Source organism: Dasypus novemcinctus, chromosome 9 (assembly GCF_030445035.2).
Source record: "Dasypus novemcinctus isolate mDasNov1 chromosome 9, mDasNov1.1.hap2, whole genome shotgun sequence".
Lineage (NCBI taxonomy): Eukaryota > Metazoa > Chordata > Mammalia > Cingulata > Dasypodidae > Dasypus > Dasypus novemcinctus.
In genome coordinates, this window is record NC_080681.1 from 6,114,597 (window position 1) to 6,136,691 (window position 22,095).

At 51.2% G+C, this 22,095-nt stretch overlaps 1 protein-coding gene across 1 annotated transcript in view; it reads right to left on the reverse strand.

Annotated features, from left to right (window-relative positions):
* Nucleotides 1-4,214: 4,214 nt before the first annotated feature.
* Nucleotides 4,215-22,095, reverse strand: part of PTGFRN (prostaglandin F2 receptor inhibitor) — an 83,119-nt gene continuing 65,238 nt past the window's right edge. Inside the window, exons 7-9 of the mRNA XM_058302984.2 lie at nt 13,461-13,568; nt 9,071-9,376; nt 4,215-7,651 (exon numbers count right to left, since the gene is read on the reverse strand). Coding sequence (XP_058158967.1) covers nt 7,485-7,651; nt 9,071-9,376; nt 13,461-13,568 — 581 coding nt within the window. The 3' untranslated portion in view covers nt 4,215-7,484. The remainder of the gene's footprint in view (nt 7,652-9,070; nt 9,377-13,460; nt 13,569-22,095) is intronic.

Below are 22,095 nucleotides of genomic sequence, written 5' to 3' on the forward strand. Positions count from 1 at the left end.
GGAAGCCGAGCCAGGGCCCGGGAAGCACGCTGAAGCACTCTGGCCGGGAGGGTGCCACCGCGCTCAGCCCTGCACTCTTCCTTCCTGCCCGCCCAGCCTCCAGGCCCCTCTCCAGGACGGACAGCAAACCAGGTGGCGAGGGTTCCAGGGGAGACACAGGGGGGCGTGAACCACGTTCCCACCCGCAGGGGCAAGGGCGGGGCAGGCAGCCGGGGAGGACCGGGAGCAGGAAGTTGCTTCCTGGAGAAGAAGACGAGCAGCAGACAGGATTGCTAGGTTTTTAGTGAACACCCCCTTGGGAAGGTCTGGTCATGGAACTTCCTGCAAGGAACGACCTGACACCCAGCACTGATTTTTTTGTAAGGGCAAAGGACACAGAATAGGTCCTGAAGCGGGAGAGCAAGAAGGTGTGGTTACAGGGAGCTCCCAGTACCTGGGCTCCAAGTCCCTCCTGCTCCCTTAGGGACAGGCTCCCCTTCACTGCTGGCTGTGGCACCCAAGGGTCTCTACCTGAGTTCCAAACCCCTGTCCTGCCCCACCCGCTGCAAACCTTGGCCTCAGGGGTGGCTGCCATTGGTAACGCTGCTTGGAATTCTTTCCTCTCTCTGCTCCGTGGTCTCCTCCCTGGAGGGTCTTCCCAGGCTACCTCTTTCGTTGCAGCCTTCTCCAGGGTTCTGTCTTCGGCCCTTCTCCCCTCACCCTCCTCCTCTCATCGCCCACCTGTATACTGACAACCACAAATATTCCTCCAACCCCAATTTCTCCCTTAAGTTCTTCTTCCAGACCAGGGATCCAGCTGGTGTTGAACATCTCCTCTTGAGCGTCCTTCAGGGCACGTGAGCTCAGGTCTAAACCTGAAATCACCGCATTTTCTGTCGCTGCTTTGTCCATTGTGGTTGAGTGCACCAAAGTCCCACACTCAGCCTCCGCGCTCCATTTCTAGTTCTAAAGCCCTAGCAGTTCGTCTTAAAATTTTTTGTGGATTCGATCTATCCGCAGCTGTTGTAACTGAAAGCTTCAATTTTTCACCTGGGCTAAAGCAGTCCAACTGACCCTCCAGCCTTGCCTCTCCCCACCTCAGAGTAATCCAAAACGCAAATACACCCACGCACGTTCTTCATTCACGCTCTTAAATGGCTCCCCCAAATAGCTCTAGAGGGTCAAGTCCAAACTCCTCGCTGTGACCTTTTGAGCCGGCCCTGGGGAACGCTCCTACCTCCTTTGACCTTCACCCTTCAGGAGTCCGGAGTCCCTTGTATTTCCCTGCACGTGTCTTACTATCGTTTCCCTCTTGTCCTCTGCAAACGCTGCCCCTCTGCCTCGACTCTCGCCCCACCTCCACCTGCTGTAAATGCCTACTCATCTTAAAGCTTTAACACCTAGGTTTGCATTTCCTACCTTGACACCGTGGACAGAGTTCATCGCTCTCTTCCCTGCGCTATGTCAGTGAACTTGAACTGAATCTTCTATAATTCTACTCACTATAACGGTAATCACAGGCATTGTTTGAATCCCTGCCTCTCCTTCAGGACCATGGATTTCATAAAGGCAGGGTCCAGTTCTGACTCAGCTTTCTCTCCATTCAGTCAATCCTTACGGAATGCCCAAACTGTCGAGGCACGGAGGCAGGTGCAGCGATTGTGAGCACACATGGGCTTTGCAATCAGAAAGATCTGGATTCAAATCTTGAGCTGATTACTTAATTTCTTTGTCTCAGTTTTCCCATCTGTAAGAATGGAGACAGCAGTAGAAACCCTCGTATCTGACATAATTAGGGCTCTGATGACTAGAAGATGTCAGGTAAGGTAAGGAATCATAGAAGGATTCCTATGTATCTTAAACACTTTATTTTCACTTAAACCATGCCCATGTCCAATTATTCAGCAATCGCTCAACACAGGCCCTGGTTTTTCCTTGGAGAATGGGTCTGTTTCCTGTCATAAACCAAAACCATAACAGCTTCTTTATAGCTTCTAGTTTTGCCTTTAAAATGGAGTAAGAACTTAAAAAATATTCATGAGGCCAATGGATATAGACTCCTTCCACGTTTTGGAGATTTACTCCCCCCCCACCCACCCCAATCTTTCTTGGTTGTCTTACCCATACCTAAATTGACAGCATTTTTAAAAAAAAGTAATTTGCCTCCATTGATTCTTTCCAGAGAATTTACCTGTATTGACACCTCCTTCTTCTTTGGCACATACATCTCATTGGTTTATACACTATTCAATTAATTTATGTACTCATAGTAACAAGCACTGTTGGAATAAATAGGTTGGCAAATAAACAGAACAGAAGGGACTCGGGTGAGCCTCACCTCTAGGGGGAGGGGAGAAGGTGCGAGTAGAGCCACCGAGCACGAGAGCGGTTACAAGCCCCCAGCGGTGAGCGTGCCATGCACATTGGCCTTTGGGTTAGAAGAAACAGGGGGGCCAGCAGTTAACAGACTTGTGTAGTAGCCACCTCGGGGCGACCCGAAGAGTGAGACATCTACACGGCACTCATGGTACACAGCACACTGCAAGAATTCCAGCGTTAGTTATCGTCACAGTTAGGCACTGGGGTCACAGGTGGTCAATGTCCCTCCTGTTATAGCCCTTTCAGATCTGGGGCACCTGTCAGGGCATCTGTATTAGTCAGCCAAGGGGTGCTGATGCAAAGTACCAGAACTCTGTTGGCTTTTATGAAGGGTATTTATTTGGGGTAGAAGCTTAGTTACCAGGCCATAAGAGTCCAACTCAAGGTACTATAAGAGGGACTTCCTCACCCAAAGCCCGTTGCAATGTATTGAAGAAAGATGAGGGGGCGATGTCTGCGAAGACTCAGCCTTCCTCCTCCCTCTTAAGGCTCTGTGGGCCCAGATCTCCTGATCTCAGCTGCAGGCTGGCATAGGGCTCAGTTCTCTTCCCGGGGCTCGTTTCTTTCCGGGCTCAGCTTCTCTGTTATCTTGAGAAGGTCAGCTATAGACTATGAGGCTCGTCTCTCTTCCTGGGGCCTCTGCCGTGTCTAAGGAGCCACCTCTCTTCCTCAGTGTTCTTCTCTGTGCGTCTACTTCCCTGTGAAAGCCCATTTTACCAGCCCGCCAAGAGGGTGGGCACGCAATGCCAAGCTGCACTTGGTTCAATCAAAGCCCTAATCTTAACATAATTTAATCAGACACCTCAGCTGAATCTAATACAAAGGGCATCACACCCAGAGAAACAGAGCAGCTTACCAACACAATATCTCTTTTTGGAATTCATCAATAATGTCAAACTGCCACAGGTTCTTTACCTAGTCCCAGCCTCCAGCAACCTACAGGGGAAGTAGGAGTTAGATACATGGAAAGAAGTTTCCAGGCAAACCAACAGTATGTGCCTAGGCCTGCAGGCAAGTAAATGGAAGGTTTCCACGTGCCCGGCACAATGACTAGGACACACAGTAGGTGTGCAAGCAGGCTTTTGTTTTGTTTTTAATTGAAAGCAAGAAAGGGGTCAGTAATAAGTCAAGGGCTGCTAAAGACCAACTCTGACCCCACCAGTGTCTCATGTGAGCAGAACTGTCCTGGTTCGCTGAGAGGCCTGCGACGATGGGCCATTTCCGACCGCACAGCATGAACCGTGCAGTCATCAACTCCAAGAATGTCCTACGGACCAGGCCAGAGCCAATCACCGGGGCACGTCAGTGTCTGGGACACACGCTCAGACCCTGAAGAACTGCTAACGTGAGCTGGTCGCCGCTAGCACACACAAGACACAAGGAACACCCAAGGGGCCAGCTGGAGCGGCCAACAGAGCTGCTTGCTTTCCCATCACGGGGCCGGTACCTTCTGGACCGGTTTGGCTCCAGACCAGGGCATGAGTCAGAAAAGCCATTTTTTTCCAGTCCTGGTCACTGAGCTTTGGTGTGTGTTTCCTCTTCTGCAGGGAGGAGCAATACCTCACTTCTCTCTTTCCTGATGGGACACCTGGAAGGTCCTGAGAATTCACCGGAAGACCGAGAGGACATCACACGCAGCAGGTCCCAGACTCACCTTTCCTCTTGTTGGGGCGGGAACCTCAGCGGTGAGCGCCATTAAACCCACTTCTCTAATCCGCAGTGAAAACCCACAGTGCTGTCCTGTGACTCAAAGGGCTCAGCAGGTGCTAAGGCTGCGAGAGAATATTCAGGCAGGCCCTTCACGCAGAAGGGAAGAAAGACGAGAGGCCAACACCAACGTCCTCACACAACTGCACTTTAAATTAAACTTCCTTTAATGAAATAAAAAACAAACGGTGCGTTGCATAATATCGGTGGTCACAGTATAAAACAATACAATTAGGTCATAGAACATTGGCTATGGACAAAAATACACAAGACCCTTTCTTTGTCTACGGAAAAGTCTGCAGATCCATATGTGCCACACTGAAAAAGGAAGAAAGTCAACTTTTTTTTTTTCTCTCCTAGAGACCTGCACGCAATAGTTACACACTGAGAACTGGGTCAAACCTTGTAGGAGAACTTACCCAACTCCCAGTTCCCTTCTTCCTCTCTGGTCATCAGGGAAGCTAAAAAAGAAAACATTTTCTGAAAGTAGCAAGTCATGTAGTATTGCTTATTGTTCTTGCCTAAAAGGCTCAGTCTTTGGCTCACAGGTGTCTATGACAGAAACCACGGCTGCAGGTGGTCTGCAAAGCAAGAGATAAGAGCCACCAGGGCTGACCGACGAGGGGCCTCCTTTACCAGGATTGTAAAGAGGGAGGAAAACACTCAAATAAATACATTTCTAAGTCGAGATTTAAATCCAGTTGGTGAGTCCGAGTTCCACTGTCCCATGAGGAATCTGAAAAGTTGTTAAAAACAGAGTTCCGGTATTTCTTTTTTAAAAAAATAAAAAATAAAGTGGGGGGCGGGGAAGAGTGAATGTAAACATGGTAAACAAGTGAAAGTAATTTCGAGGTTTCTGTCTCAATGTAGCTTAGGCTCCTTCTGGGGACATTTTTATGATAAGAAAAAAATCCAAACGTTTATACGGTTTTCCCTTTGCTGGGAAGTGCGATTTCACCGTGGATACTGGGGCCGGGCCTCCTGTCATTCGCACAGTGCCTCTGGCAGGAAGGGACATCTTCCAGAAGAGCACTTTGTGGGCAGCCCATTGGGCACAAGAAAAGAGTGTATCTTACACTTTAAAAAGACACATTCAGGCCAGTTTATTGCCCTGGAGGGAACCAGGCCGCGGGGCAATGCCCTGGGTCCAGGGCCGCCTTCCTCCTGGCCCCAGGCGATTGCAGTTTGGCCAGGCCCCTGGGCTAGGATGGGGGGCAACGCCCTAACATTCCCAGTCCCCAACAGCAGGATAGGTTTGAACGGACAAAGGGGGGCACAGAGCACGCGTCCCCTGGTCATGTGCAAAGCCCATCCCTTCCCTCCTGCTGGGGCCTGTGCAGCCACAATCCAGAATCTTCTTTTAACAAAATGCGATACCTGCAAGGGTTCAAAGGGCACCGGCTTTTATTCAGACAGCACCTGCTTATATTTGCTCTCTCTCTAATTCCCGTTTGCATGGTCGTCCCTGACCCACCTCCTCTGAAATAGTGCACCTGCGAGGCGACACGGAAAACGTCTACCTCTAGTGCTGCTGGGTCAGCCTCCTCTTCAGCCGCTCCCTGCCTGGTGGCCGTACCTGCTGCCCGTCAGCTGCTCCCTGCCTGGTGGCCGTACCTGCTGCCCGTCAGCTGCTCCCTGCCTGGTGGCCGTACCTGCTGCCCGTCAGCTGCTCCCTGCCTGGTGGCCATACCTGCTGCCCGTCTCCCAGCGCAGGTCCCGGGGCCCGGAACTCGTTTGTGCTGCTACTACGAGCACGGAATCTAGAGTTCCTATCGCCTGAGTAGACCCCTCAGAGGGCAAGGCAGAGGGGGCGCTCGGTGCACGCCCACCTCCTGGGGCGACAGGGCGGTACGCGTGGAGGGAGGCTGCGAGAGGAGCCGGGGGCCCGGCTTGTCCGGCCAGCTGGGACAAAGAGCCGCACATGAATGGCCATCGTTTTGTATTACTTTATTGCTCAAATCAAAAGAATCTTTTCCCCCTTTGGAAGACAGCAGTGTTGGCGCCTTTGGAGCCAGGATAAAAGCACAGAGGATGGCAGTGTTGGGCGGGAGTCACCAGGGAGCCTCAGGGAGCCCCAGGGGGATGCTTCCGGAAGGCGGGGGCTGTGCAGGGCTCTGGGACCCTTAGGGGAGCCAAGGCTCCAGGGGGGTGGCTGGCGGGGCAGAAGGAGCCAGGGACGGGCAGCGTCTCTGTCGGCCACTGTCCTGTGTCCTGCTGGGAGCAGCTGCGTGGAACAGACTGCCCTCAGACCCGCCCTCCAGGCAGGTGACAGCATGACACATCGCTAGGCCTGGCCTGGGTTCCTCAGAAGCAAGCAAGCGTGCCACAAAATACTCCCTGTCACACTAGGCGCCCGCCTGCCCTGGCACCTTGGGGACGGAGAAAGTCCAGGAAACGCGCGTCCTGCTGGGGAACTCGCGCTCCCTTGGAGTCAGTCTTGCGCAGGGTCAGGTGCCCAGGCAGCCCAGGCGGGAAGCGGCGCGCCTGTGGCCGGTGGAGGCCGAGGAGGAGGGTGGGTCGGAGCGGGCTGGGCACCGGTGCCCGCCATGGGCTGCCCAAATGGAACTTTCCAGAACCTCTCTCCTGCCCTCCCTGGGGCCCCGCGGGGACGGGAGCCTCGGAAACGCTGCTGCATGCTCCCTCCCTGGCCTCCCCTCGTCCTGCCGCAGCCCTGCTCGTGCCCTGGACGCAGGCGGCTGTGTGTCCCTTCCTCGGAGTCATTCTTAAGGCGAAGGTGGCAAGGTAAGGTGCTCGGTGGAGAGCCAACTGTGGGATGCCAGGGCCGCCGTCTCAGCGCTCACATGTTAGGAAAAGAAAATGCAACCGAAATGGAGAGGGGCAGAGCGAGGGGGAAAAAGCCTTTGGGCTCAGTGAGAAGTTACAGACTGCAGGTTTAGATTTCCAATGTCGTCTAAACCCCTGAAACAGGGGTGCCGTGTGGTAGGAGATGCCACAAGTGGCCTTGGGCACCGGTCTGCGTCGTCTCAAGGCCGGGAGCGCTCCTCGCCTGCTGCCGCAGGAGCCAGCTCTCGAGCAGGCAGCCACATTCGCACCCAAGACAAGGAACCCCGAGTGCCACCGCCCCTTCCTCACCGCAACCCCGCGACACTAAACAATATAAACACACGAGAGTCAGAGGATCTATAAACCATGGGAGGAAAAAACTTAGACCAAGGTTAACCATGAAAAAGCTGCAGTCGGGAAAGGCGCCCCTCGACCGTCATGGAAGAAAGTGCCGTGGGGGGGGCGCGCCAGGCGCTGGCTAGCGTGTCCGCGCGTGGACCCTGCCGTGCAGAACAGAGAGCGCACAAGTCCCCGAGACGAGAGGGCCGGACTGCGTGGGTACACGCCTGGCCGTGACGTGCCGCCGGCCCCGCCGCGCTGCCCGGAAGGCCCTCTGTGCCCCTGGCTGCGGCCTGCTAGTCCATCTCCATCGACATCAGCCGGCGCCGCTCCCGCCGCGTCTCCTGTACCTCCTTCTTGCAGCACCAGTGGGAGCTGCAGTATCCGATGAGGCAGGACAGGAGCCCAATGAGTGTGGACAGGCCGATGCCGATCAGCAGGGGGTACTTGAAGGCGGTCAGCACTGGGGGGGACAGAGCAGAGGGGACGTCTGGTCAGGGCCTCGGGGCACACCCCGGCCGCCCAGCCTGCAGCGGGGATCCCCGAGGGGCCCGGCCTCCTCCGGCCCCCGCTTCAGCGTCCACCTTGGCGCTGGGGACGGGAGCAGCTCGTCTGGAGGTGCTGACAAAAGGAGCAAACGTGTCTCCACCCAGGGAGGAAAACCAAGAAAGCACAGAAAAAAGAGATGTCATTTGATGTTTTGAATGTCAACTTGCTTTTCAGGGTTTTGGCAGGGGAATGACTTTTAAAAGTCAGTGTAAGGGCATGGCACATTCAACAGCAGATGCATGCTTAAAAAAATCAATTAGATGCATCAAAAAACTGAAGTGTACTAGGGGAGCTATTTTAAGGAACACTATAGTAAATTAGCTAGCAAAGTGAATAATCGCTTGCTTGCTTGTTTGGTAAATCTGGGTCTTCATATGGAGTTACTTCAGGCGAGGAATTTCTGAGATATGAGTTAGTATCAGCAACCCACCAACATTCCAAATCCCATCTCTCACTCCCTGTAAGTACCAACGCTCCCTGGGCAGATGCCAGGCACGGCGCTCAGCGCTTTACATCTGATGAGGTTTAATTTTCTCATCGGCTCCCAAGAGATCACTCATGTCTAACGAGAGAGTGTCCAGGGCTCAGAAGGGCTAGGTGAGCAGTGGAAGGGCCAGAGGTTCCAACACAGGTTTCCTCTAAACCGACATAGCATGAGGGAAACAAAATCGAACCTTCCTCTCATCTCAGAGGCATCTGGAGTTTAATTCTCTCCATGCAGTTATTCCAATTAGCATTTATTTTCTGAAGCTTTTTGCAGAGGAGAGATGTTTCCCATTAAGTGAGGAACAACTGTCCCCACTCTGGGATGCCCAGGGAGCGGAGGGGTGAAGGCAGCCCTGGTGGTCAGAGTGGACCAGTGAGAAGGAAGCACTCGCCCATCTCGGGGCTCCGTGAATTTTCCCCTCTAGGCCAGTCTCTACAAGGCAAGCCTTGCTCTTCAAAAGCAAAACCAACAGGAGCGCAAGGGTGGCAAGCCCTCAACCGATCGCCCCGCCTGGAGGCCCGAACCCTGCCTCGCCCTGTTTCTCCATCTCTGCCCGGCAGAATTCATGCCAGCCCCAGGACGCAGCAAAGGGGGTTTGCACAGAATTTATGGAAGAGGCAAGGCACTGAAAAGCTTTCCAGGAAGCCTTGAAAATCACCTCCTGATGACGCCAGGCTGCCGAAGCCAAGCCTGCCCATGCCCTGCCTGGGTCCAGGGCTACAGAGAAAGCAGGACAGGCTGGGGCAAATCCCTTCCACCGCGGGGCCCTGGCTGCCACACGTCGCGGTGCAGCGTGGAGAGAAGACCGTCCCCAGACCCAAGGAGAACCGGCCGCGTCACGCTCACCGTCCATCTTCACGGTGACGAAGAGGGGCTTGGCGCGGACCTGCGCCTCCTCCTGCCAGGAGCCCGTGGGCGACCGCACCCACGGCGCCACGGAGCAGTGGTAGTTGCCGAAGTCCTGGTCCTCGGCGCCGTGCACCTGCAGCAGGAACTCCAGCGCGCCCACGCGCTCCAGGCTGACGACGCTCTTCCAGGCCCTCGGGGCCGTCGTCACGATGCCCCTCCGGTCCAGGGAGGACAGGAAGACGGGGGCCTGCTCCGAGCCGAAGGAGTGCACCGCGAACCAGGACACGTCGAAGGCCATGTCGTCTGCAGGTGACACCCCCGCCCAAACAAGCCCGGGTCAGCGCGGCGGGCGGCGGCAGGCGTGAAACCCCTCGCCCAGCCGCCGCGGTCCCACATGCCTCGGGAACACCCCACGACGGGGCTGCGGTTAGGATGCCCACGCCACGCTCGAGAAAATTCCTTGTTCAAGGTCGCCCGGCCAGGAGGCGGCAGAGCGAGAGGCGGGGTGCGGGGTCCGGCTCGAGGCCCCTCCCCGGCCGCCACCCAGCGTAAGGAACCGCAGGGGGAAGAAGTCAGAGCCCAGGGGTGTCTCCCACAGAGAAGAGGACCCACCGAGCTGGCACGGGGTGACATCGCACGCCCCGCGTCCCCAAGAGAGCAGCGTCCTCTGACGTTGCCGTCAGAAGAACCCCAAAGCGGAAGGGCGCGCACGTCGTAAAGAACAAAAGGGACACAAAATAAATGTTAGCGCTGTAAACAGCTTAGATTTTCTTTCTCGGCTGTGTTTTCTTTCTCCCCCTGCCGAAGCGCTTAAGTTCAAAACAAGAGGGAAAAAACCATCAAGCTGAGAAAATTGAACACAGTTTAACAGTCCCAGAGAGCAATGCTGTTCGAATCGTAAAGTACTCTGCAAAATTAACGTTCTAACCGCCTCGGATAAATTAATACGGGTGTGAGAAAAGGAAGGCTTTGACACAAGTGGTAACTGGCAAAGAACGTGAAAATACATCACAAGCTCTCCACCTCTCCTCTGTGCTGGGACCAAGTGGTGGCACACGGGCCAGGCTCGGGGCTGGCCATCAGCTGAGGGGGGCCCAGGACCCCAAGACGCTGCTTTATCTTCAATTCACCCAACAAGGCTCTTTCCAGGAATGTTAAACAACTCGGTTTTTGTGAAACAAGAAATAATGTTTATTCATTTAGCAAAAATACACTAAAACCTCAAAAAGCACATTATACGGCCAATACATTGTTTTCAGATGCCTACCAATTAAAAAAAGAATGCCTGTAAAACTAAAAGCAAGAATTTTGAGCAAAATCACCCAAGTGAATCCTTTTCCACTTACTCTAAAGGCCACAGGCAAACGTCCAGGGCCCCTCCGAGACCACCCCTTTCTACCCTGATGCTCAGAACATCTTCCTTTCCCCCCACCAGCCCCTAGCACGGGACACTTGATTTGCCCCACGGTGGCACTTGATTTGCCCCATGGTGGCACTTGAGCTCAAAGTCTTATTGTCCCCAGTGTGTAAATCCTCTCTCTCCAAGAAAACAAACTCCCGGGGCGGAGGGCGTACAGTAAGCAGCCTCGGGACCTCGCCATGCCAGGGGTGGTTGGCCCCGGACGGCTCCCACGCGCTCAGCGAAAGCCCTAACTCCGCGCCGCTGTGGCCTGCACGCGACGGCGCTCACGGGGGCAGAAGCCCTCACTGGGCTCCCTTTTACTTGTGCCCAGACTCGAACTGCCAATCCCCACTGGGCTGGAGAGTGCGGGGGCCAAGCTCCAGGGCCAGCCGGCCCGAGCTAGCAGTCCAGCGCCACCACTCCTGGCCGCCTGACCTGGGAGAGCCGCGTCAAGTTCACGGGAATGAGGTTTCCTCATCTGTGATTATATTTACAAAAGGCTTTCAGCAGCGCCTGGAATGTAGTACGTGCTCAATGAACGCTGGTCTGCCCTGAAGACCCGGGAGGTTCACGGTCTACCTACCCTCCACAAACCACCTCCTGCAGTGGGTGCTCTCGGTGCCCTGGCCAGATGAGCTGGGGCGCTGGGTCAGGGCTCTCACGCCTGCGCCCTCCTCCGGAGGCTTGCCTTGGCCGGCAGAAGCCACCTCCTGGGGTCAGGGGCGCCCTCACTCTCTGGCTACCCAGCCTGTGGCCAATGGCTGACAAACGTGGGGACATAAAGGCCCCCAGGGGCCCAGACTCCGTGGTCGGGTTCACCCTCCGGAGCTCCTGTGGCAGCGAGCCTTGCTTTGAAGTCCCACGTTTGCCTGGCTTCGTCCCTTGCCCTCTCGGAGTCTTCTGCTGGTGAAGAGCATGCCCTCAATTGCTGTCATGCTTATCCCAGGCTTTGCTTCTGGAGAATTCAACCAGAGACCCCTCCTCCAAAGGGCCCGGGTCTACCCCCCACCCTCCACACAGGCCCTCGGCCCTCCTACACAGCAGGTCCCTTCAAAAAGAGCGCTCCCTCACAGCCCACAGGACACGCGAGGAAAAACTAATTTACAAGCCGTGTGTAATTACTCAGAATCTTCCACCTACACGGTCCAACAGGGCAAAGTTCTAGGAACTGTGACTCCCAAGATAAAAGCTACCTATAGCTTTTGCAATTACGTGGGAGGATAAGACTTTCACATTAAGGGTATAACTGGCGACTCATTAATTTACCGAGAGGTAACATTTAGAGGAGTTATTTTTGTATGTATCATCAACGAGGGTTAAGGTAAAAATGCTATTACGTTATTCCACCTTTTCAGAAGACTCTCCTTCCCCTTTTCCCGGCAGTCTCCTTTCCCTGCACCTTCGTTCTGGCTTCTGAAACCTGCCCTGTGTCCTCACTCCTCCACACGTCAGGAACAGGAGTAGCAGCTCCTTCAAGACCTGGGCACCTCATTCCTCACCCCATGAACGGAGCTGGCGTTAGGTGTCTGTCTTGCTTTTCCTTTCCTCAAGTCTTCCCACTAACTCTCTCCTTTCTCCTACCTCTAAAGCTCACCCGTGCTCAGCTGCACCAACAAAGCCAAGCTTGGAATGAATCCACTAGTCTGGCCAAGTCCAACTCACTGCCTGTTTCTGTAAATAAAGTCTTCCTGGAAGACAGCCGTGCCCACGTGTTTACTTACCATCGACAGCTGCGCTCGTGCTCCACCTGCACCGTTCAGCTGCCACAGAGACTGTCCAGGCTGCAAGGACAAGGCTATTTCCCCCCTGGAGACCTCTGCCATCCCCTGAGCCCGTCGCCACCTGGACTGAAGGTCCCACAGGAGCCCAGGTGGGAGCCGTCCCAGTCTCTGCTCCCGAGACCCCAGCTATGCCCAGTGTCCAGCTCGCGGGGCCCTTCAGGGTTTCCCTGCGGCGTGCTCCACAACCTGCCCCTCCGTACAGAATGAAAGCCTGCTTCAGGTCTTCTTCTGGGGCCACACTGCCAGCAGACTCCACACAGAAGTTTGTGAACCTGCCTAATCTGACCTTTTCAAGGTTCAACCCCGTGAGAAGCTGCAGCTGGGCTTACTACGGGGTAGGGCAGTAAGGAGAACGTACAGGGCCACAGGACGCAGAGGAGAAAGGGGCAGTCCCCAGAGAACGAGTTAGGTTCGTCCCGGGATCTTAGGAACAGGCAGGGCTGGGTACAGACCTGCTTACTAAGAGACGCACGCTGAGTGCATTTAATGACCGTCGAGACCTAAGGGTCTAAGGATGGCGGACAGAAAAGAGACACATCGACCGGCCCCTGAAGGAGGGCAAGCAGGAAGGGCGTAAGAGTGACGGCATCCCACTGACAATGCCAGCCTTTTCTGCCAAGAAAAGATGTACAAAGACTTCCTAAGCATTCCCTCTCTACCAGCAGCCCCTGGTCACCCGCTGCTCCTCGACTCACCTCTGCATCTCTTTACAGCATTTATCACTGGATGGCATGATAGTATATGGTGATTTCTTTCTTTTCTCTCCAGCTAACTAGATTGCAAGCTCCATGTGGACAGGCGTTTTAAGTATTTCGTTCACTCCTCTAGTCCCAGCAGTTAGAGCAGCACTATACAGAAAAGGAGCTCGGGAAATATTTGAAGGGATGAAGAATGAGTGAAAGACGCAAGTGAAGGAGCTGGACTCTGCCGGTGGGTTTAAAACCAGCTTGAATCAGCTCCAGAATTAGCCCAGGGGTCACCCTGGCAGCTCAGATGCAAGTGTTCGGATGTGTTTCTAAGTCATCTAACAGAGAGATGCATCCATTCGACAAGCTAACATCCACTGAGTAGAAAGCATTGAGCTAGGGCAGTTTGGGGACAGAGACAATCCAGTGCTTGTCCTCTGTATCTGTGTAGCACAGTGGGGACAGGAGAAGTATCCACAAAGAGCCACATGGAGAAGGAAAAGGATGGAGAAAAGTACCTGGGTCCAGCGCTGCTCCTTCAACAGTGACGATGCAGAACAACTTGATCAGCTCTCCCCGGATGACAGACGGTGTCTCCGAATGCACAGAGGCATTAAATATCGGACCTGGAAGAAAGCAACGCTGGCCTCATTATTCTCTTTCGCACGTCTATTCACGATTCCATTGTTGGTGCTCTAATAGGCAAGTGACTGCGGCTCCCATTCCTTGGACCTGATCTAGAAACTCATGAAGCAGAACGTGTTCCGGACTTGCTTTTCTTCTGGTTGGAGAGATGTGCGTGAGGCACATCCAAATGAGGGTCATCTTAAAATGACAACCAGGGAGCGGATGGGGCTCAAGTAGTTGAGCGCCCGCCTCCCACACAGGAGCTCCTGGGTTTGGTCATGGTGTCTTCTAAAGGAAACGAGCAAGACAGTGAGCTGACATGATGGGCTGCCGTGCTGAGCTGATGTAACAGGATGATACAACAAAATGATACAAGAAGACACAACGAGAAACCCCATAAGGAGGGAGTGGATGTTATTCAAGTGATCGGGCTCCCCCCTCCTAGATAGGCGTTCCGTTCTGGGTACCTCCTAAAAGGAGATGAGCAGACACAGAGATCACAAAACGAACAGACACAGAGAGCAGACAGCGAGTGCAAAACAACGTGGGGGGAGAAAGAAAGAAATCTGAAAAAAAAAAAAAGTAGAACTCCAAGAACTCTTCCAAAAGAGTTATTTTTGCTTCTGCATTTCCCCTTCTCTGATGATAACCAAAGTCTCCTGTGAAGACACCCCCAACTCTGGCCGTGCAGCCTTGGTGGATCTCAGCTCACGGTGGCTGCCTGGGAGAACGGCAGGATTGGAGGCAGACTCAGGACGCCTCCCGTCCCGATGGAATGAGTGGCCTCGGGTGTCAGGTTGGGTGCCGGGGGGTTGCTCAGAGGCAGAAATCCAGTAAGGAGACCCCACGCCAAAAGGACAGCTCTTTCCTCGAAGTGCAAGGGGAGGACTGAAGGCCAGACCCCGAGAGAGTCTAGATGCTCCCTTAAAACTAGCCAGCAGGCATCTTCAGGACCCGGGGTTTCCCAGACTTTACACCCGCAGCACGAGCAATGAAGGAAAAGGGCTGAATGGGATCCCATCAAAGTGAAAGACGTTCATGCATCGAAGGACTTGATCGTGAAAGCAAAGTGACAGCACAATGGCAGGAAATATTTGGAAACCACATATCCATCTGATAAGGGTTAATATCCAGAATATTTAGAGAAATCCCACAACTCATCAGTTGTTGTATCCTAACCTAAAATCTGCCCACTTCCCTAGTAACAGCTAACGACACAAGACCACAAGTCCGCCCACGAGTCTCTGCCAACCCCCAGCCGCCCCGTAACCATCACTCCTCCTGCTCTACCCCCGCCCCCCTCATTCTCTATATAAACCCCTGCACTTCCGTAATAAATTAGACTTGCTCTGCACTCCAGACTGTCTCCGTGGTCTCTCCTTACCACGTGTCCTCCCACGCCTTAGAAGCCCCGCTCTGGCCCACTCCTCGCCTGGGTCTTAGAGCATCATCGTCGGCCGTGCCAGCCCCTCCGTCTACCCCCGCTGACCCCCGACCCCTCAGGGAGCGAGCAGCCCGTCAATCAGTGAAAAGACAATCCATTTCTAAAATGGGCAAAAGACTTGAACTGGCATTTCTCCAGAGAAGACATATATATATACTAAAAAGTGCATGAAAAGATGCTCAGCATCATTCATTAGCTATTAAGAAAATGCAAATCAAAACCACAATGAGATACCATTCACACCCAGTAGAATGGCTACTATTTAAAAAAAGGGAAAATTACAAGTGCTTGGAAGAATGTACAGAAATAGGAATACTCATTCACTGTTGGTAAGAATGTAAAATGGTACAGCCGCTGTAGAGTAGAGTTCAGTGATTCCTCAGAAAATTAAATACAGAATTACCATCTAACCCAGAAATCCCACTTCTAGGCATATACTCCCCAAAATTCAAAGCAGGGACTCGGACAGATGTTTGCACACAAATGTTCAGGGCAGCATTATTCACAGATGCCAAAGATGGAAGCAAGCCAAGTGTCCATCAATTGATGGATGAATAAATAGACTGTGGTGTATACACATAATGGAATATTACTCAGCCATGAAGAGGAATAAAGTCCTGATACATGTGACAACATGGATGAACCCTGAAGACATGATGAGTGAAATAAGCCAGACACAGAAAGACAGATATGGTATGATCTCACTGATAGGAAATAATTAGAATAAACAAATTCACAGAGTCAGAAGCTAGAGTATAGGTTACTAGGAGATGGGGTGGGGCTAGGAAATGGAGCTTCAACTGCAGAGTTTCCATTGGGGATGATGTTTTGGTAATGGATGATGGTGATGGGAGCACAACGTTTTGAACATAATTATGTTGAATTATATATTTGAATGTGATTAATAGGGGAAATTTTAGGTTGTGTATATATTACTAGAGTAAAATCTAAAGAAAAAAATAACCAGGGAACTACACAACACAAACAATGAATTCTAAGTTAAACCATGAACTACAGTTAACAGTATAATTATAAAATTTGCTCTCCTCAATTGTAACAAATATAGCAGCCTAATGCTAATGATAGGGTGCTATCTGGGAATCCTGTATTTTGGGCTTGATTTTTCTATAACCCACAGCTTCTCTAATTAAAAACAAAAACAAAACGATAAAAACTACCCAGTAAGATTTGTCCTGCACACTTCCCTGAGAATACCACGCCTCCCCCTCCAATATCCAATTCACTTTTATAAAATACCTATTTCCTTTTCCCAAAAGCCAAAAGCTGTTCCTCGGCTGAGCATGCTAAGCCCTCCCAGCACGCTCTGCTCGCTGCGGGGCAGGGGTGCTCCCTTGAGGTTTCTGAGTTGTAAGGTAACGAAACACACATGTGAGCATATGAGGAATAAAGACTGAGTACCTAAACAAAATTCAGGGCTAGAATCTGATAACATTTACCATAGATTCAATTTTATGCATTCCACCAAAGGCGTAATTATCACGCTATTTGATCACTAGGCACAAATAATTGACTTGTTAAATTAAAAAAAAAAAAAGTGTGTCTTACATGAAAACTTCTGAGGCTCTTACCTCCTCCCTAGGCAGAAGAAGGTCTAAGTACTGTATTTTTTTTTAAAGCCCTCATGACTCTCCTTTAGGTGAGAGCATTCTATAACGTTAAGCCAAGCTGATCCTAAGAGCTCAAAGTTTACCTTTCCTAATGCCTAAGATCTAGGAACAAGCAAACCTGAAAGAAGTTCCAGAATACCAATGCTGTGGGCGTCCCCTTGGGTTTCGCAGGAAGCAATGATCAATGGCTCTGGACCCTGATTCCAAAGCTCATCAGAAGGTAGAAATAAAGGTGCGGTCACTTTCTTAATCAGGTCGTCAGCAGGAACCCCAAAGTTGTTTTTTTTTTTTAACTTCTAAAAGAAATGACCATGAGAGTGAGGAGTCACGTAGCCAATGAGACAGAGAACTGAAATGGCTGTCGTGGCAGATGGAACCACAGAGGCTGTCCACGTCCTCCTGCTGGACCTGTGGGTGTGGACTCGTTAGTGAATACGATCTCCAAAGGTCCTCTCTGGAGGAGACCAAGCGAGCCAGGAGGGGCCTTCACCCGTACGACTGGAATCCTTGGAAGAGGAGGCCATCTGGACCCAGCCAATCCGGAGAAGCCAGAGGAGTCAGAAGGACACAGAGCCCAGGTGAGGTGGCCAAGGCCAAGACCCAGCCCACCAGGATGCGAGCCTGCAGGAGGCACGGCTCGCCAGCTGGACTGCTAGCCTCTGAACTGCGAGACAAGAACTCCTGCCGCCGAAGCCAACTGCCCTGCGGTACGGCACGGCCGCCCCGGCAGACCACGCGTAGGGATAGGAGATGCCCGCCTCCCCCACACTGACTATTTGTGTAGAGTGCTGGAAAGGGTGGGGTGGAATTGGCCAGCAGTCCATCCCGGAAGGTTCCGCTCAGCACACACTGGGCTCTGGGCGTAGGCACCACTAACCTGCGTATGTGCGGCCTCCGCCGTTGCGTACGTGCGGCCTCTCACTATTGCATACATGCGGCCCCCTGCCGTTGCGTATGTGCGGCCTCTCACTATTGTGTACATGCGGCCCCGCCGTTGCGCACATGCGGCCTCTCACTGTTAATCATTTACTAGGCTCTGTGCACCCTCAAGCTGCTCTACGCATTAGTTAAATGCCCTCTCTGTGCTGCCTAGCCCTATATAATCTTTGTCTTCCTGCTGTACAGTAATGACCTGACTGGCCATCATCAGGACTGGACGCGTGAGTAAACAAACGTTGCGACTGCGGCTGGCCTCTCCTTGTGGTTTCTTTGGAATATCAAAGTACTCGGTCGGCCCTCCCAGGCTTGACTTCCCTGTGTTACACCAAGACAGTGATACTTTCATTTCAACACGATGAGCAATGAGACAGATGTTGAGATCGCCTTCCCAACACCGAGGACAGGAATAATCGGTGTCTTGCTGGGAGAAGGTGGAGGAGACACGTGAAGGACGGTTGTAGACTAGGGAATATTAGAGGGCCAGGCTCTGAATGGTCCGAGAGCAGCAGGAGGGCCCTGGACTCCAGGGGGTTCACAGGGACAGGAAAGAGGACAGAGAGACGTCAAGGGCTTCTAGACGGCGGTCCCTTCAGTTAGCTCAGCCCTGGACACAGCTCGCTCAGGCCACCCTGGCTCCGCTCCGTCTGTGCAGGGAGGTGGGACCGGGTGAGGCCAGCTGCTCGGCGCTGGCTCGGTGGTGCTGCCTGAGGGGCGCTTCTGGCCTTCCGCGGTCAGCTGAGCGAGCAGGCCAGCAGCAGCCAGGGCGGGGAACGGAGGCACACGTTTTTCTCTGACTAGGGATCTCACCGTAAGAAGTAAAACTAGACCAGGGGCTTTCTAAAGCGCTCAGGGCCCTGGGAGGAGAAGACAAAACGGCACAACAGAACGGATCTGGGGTTCTCTTTAGTTAATTTGAAGTAGCAAAGAGAGACAACTACTTTGGACAGATTTCACTGTCTTTCCTATTTCCAAAGGGAGGCTCCAGCGCTTCCTGGGTCACGCAGTCTGCTCCTCATTTCCCCCTCGGTCATGGCTGTGGGAATCAACAGCGCGTTTGTGCCCAGCTCACAACGAAGACCTTCACTGTGATCAGCTGCTCGTGGAGTGGACTTCCTGCTAATGAGACCAGCAGCGCCTGTTAAGATGGGCCATTATCCCAGACTCAGAAATATTTTCATTATGGTCAATTTCTGTGGTAACGCTGTTTTTGTGAGGGAAGTTGTCTGGTTAATGTCCCAGACGAGGGACTACGGCACAGAGAATTTAAGGGAACAACCAGAGTCCGCAGGGGTCCCCCACTCCTAGCCTGAGAGACGACACAGACTACTTAACTCTTCCACTATAAGCAGACACACCGTGCCCTGACCCCAGCCCTAGGAAGGGCTGTGAGCTGCAGCGCTTTTGAAAGCAAAGCAGTGCCGACCATTTACACGTCATCACCAGGGTTCCCCGCCAGGTGCGTTCTAGCACACATGGTCACTGAAGTTGGCGTTTATCTTGAATTTCTTATAATGTGGAAAGTGCATATCTTATCCTCTTCAGGAGCAAAAAGCAGGCCATAAAATTTTGTATGCACAGCCTGATCTCAACGTCAAGGAGAAAACATGCAAGGGGGAAATTCTAGGAAGACAAACAACACAAACTAACAGGCTGGCTGGAAAGATTAGGAGTAATTCTCTTTTCTTTCTTTGTACTTTGGTCTACTGTCAAATTTCTGTACTAAGGAGAAATAAACATGGTTCTCTAAAAGGCCCAAGCACCTTTCCTCACACTGAAACCATCTTCTCCCTCTGACACTTCTGAGTCAGTAACCCAGGGCAGCTTCTCCTCCTTAAACTGTGAAACCCGCCCTGACAGCTCTGTGCGTTAAATAAAACTAAACTAAAATCGTAAAGGTTCTATTCCATCTGGAAGCTACAGCGAGTTTATCTGTTCCTCTGAAATTGAAAAGAACAGGAGAAACAGAATCAACACCCATTCCTCACCCAGAAATACAACAGGAGTTTGTCTCCCCTCTCCTACATAGTCTAAAAGAAACATCAGATAAGGAATGTGAAACAAGAATGGAAGTAACGCCTACAGGCAGAAAACAGATACTCAAATAAAGGACAAAAACCATAAGATGATCTTATCTTAACACACAAAAAAAGGATTTGACAAACTCCAACATGTCTTCATCATAAAAAAACAAAAACCAACCAACCAAACAAACAAAAAGCACTCAATAAACTCAACCTGACCACCCGCACATTTGAACACCCACAGCCGGCATCCCACGAATGGTGACATAGTGAAAGCTTTTCTCCAAGGTCAGGAACCACACAAGGATACCCGCTTGTGCCACTTTTACTCAGCTCTACACTGGAGGTTCTAGCCCAGGCACTTAGGCAAGGAAAAGAAAGGAAAGGTATTCAGTTTGGAAAGGAAGAAGTAAAACTCTCTCTTTTTAAAGATGACACGATCACGTATTTAATCCTAAGGAATCTGCTAAAAAACTATTAGAATTAATACATTCAGCACAGCTGCAGGATATAAGACTTATAATAAAAAGACAGACAGTCATAGGCATTGGCCAGGATGTGGAGAAACTGGACTCCTGGTACACTGCTAGTGGGAACAGTAAAATGGTGCACCCACTTTGGAGAAAATGCTGGCAGTTCCTCAGATGTTAAACATATGACCTATACCACTTGGCAATTCCTCTTCTAGACATATACCCAAGAGAACTAAAAGCGTATGTCCAAGTAAAAACCTGTACACCAATGTTCATAGCAAAATTATGCATAATAACCTAAAAAAATGGAGGCACCAAATGTCTGTCAGTTGATCAGTGGATTAGCAAAATGTGTACAGCCATACAACGGAATATTATAAAGCCTTAAAAATGAATGAAAAAACTGATACCCGCTAATACAAGTATGAACCTTGAAAACATTTTCCTAAGTGAAAGAAGTCAGATACAGAAGGTCATATATTATATGATTCCCTTTATATGAAATTTCCAGAAAAGGCAAATTCACAGAGACAGAAAGCAGATTAGCGGCTCCCAGGGGCTGGGGGCTGGGGGATAGAGAGCGACTGTGATGCGGTATGAGGTTTTTTTGGGGGGGAGATGAACATTTCCTGGGATTAGATAGTGGTAACAATTGCACACTTAGTGATTATATTAAAAGACAGTGAATTGTACACTCTAAAAGAGTATATTTTATGGTCTGTGAATTGTATCTCAATAAACCTGCTATTAAATTTTTCTTTTTAAAACCCAGGTATACAAAAATGGCCTGTACTTTCTCTGCTCCTTCCAAATCTAAGGGTTTAAATCAGTATTCATCCTTTATTAATTTTAAGGTTAAAAGATGCCAGAAGATTATTTCATTATATTCTACAAAAAGGGATAATAACTCAAAATACTATTAATAGGAAACAAACTTTAAAAGGGCCTCGTGGGAAATGGACTTGGCCCAGTGTTTAGGGCGTCCGTCTACCACATGGGAGGTCCGCGGTTCAAACCCCGGGCCTCCTTGACCTGTGTGGAGCTGGCCCATGCGCATGGAGTGCCATGCCTCGCAGGAGTGTCCCCCGTGTAGGGGAGCCCCACGCGCAAGGAGTGCGCCCCGTAAGGAGAGCCGCCCAGCGCGAAAGAAAGTGCAGCCTGCCCAGGAATGGCGCCGCCCACACTTCCCGTGCCACTGACGACAACAGAAGCGGACAAAGAAACAAAAAGCAGCAAATAAACACAGAGAAGAGACAAACGGGGGGGGGGGGGGGGGGGGGGATTAAATAAATAAATAAAATAAATAAATAAATCTTAAAAAAAAAAAAAAAGGGCCTCGTTGGCCTTTACTATAAATGCTAGTCATCTAATTGAACACATATCTTGTATTCATTACACTGATTCAATGGATTCCTTAATTTTTACAGGTGAGTATGAATTTAGAACTCTAGATTTAGAATCTAGAACTTTTTAGCCAGAACCGAGGCAGATTTAAGGAAAAGATTTGGTATTAAAATCACAAATAATAACATTTCCCATTGATATTCTAAGATTGGGACCAGAATTTTTTTCATCTTCCTGTAACATACATACTCACACACAGAACTTTATCCAAGGATCTTAATGAACTATACAGGTAGACAAGAAATATTTCTGAATATTTGAGATGTGCCTTGTTTCTATTTTTTTTTAAAGTGGCTTTTTCTCTTACAGCATAAAAGCATCTGCTTACCAAAGATAAAATCAATTCAAAATGTCCTCGTTTTAATTAACTTTCCCACAGATAAACACCTCTAGTAACTCTTCTATAAACCCGGGCAGGCGGATGTTCTCATGCATACATACCACAGCAGCCCCGGGGATCTGGCTAATTTCTAGGAAATCTTTTTCCAATCCGAAAGCAGGGTGGGGAACATGGCTGGAGCGCTCATCCCAGGAGGAAACACTGCTCGGAAGCTGGGCTAAGAAGAGCAGCTTTGACCTTCAGTGCAGATTCCGTCCGGTGTTAACTCACAGGCCAG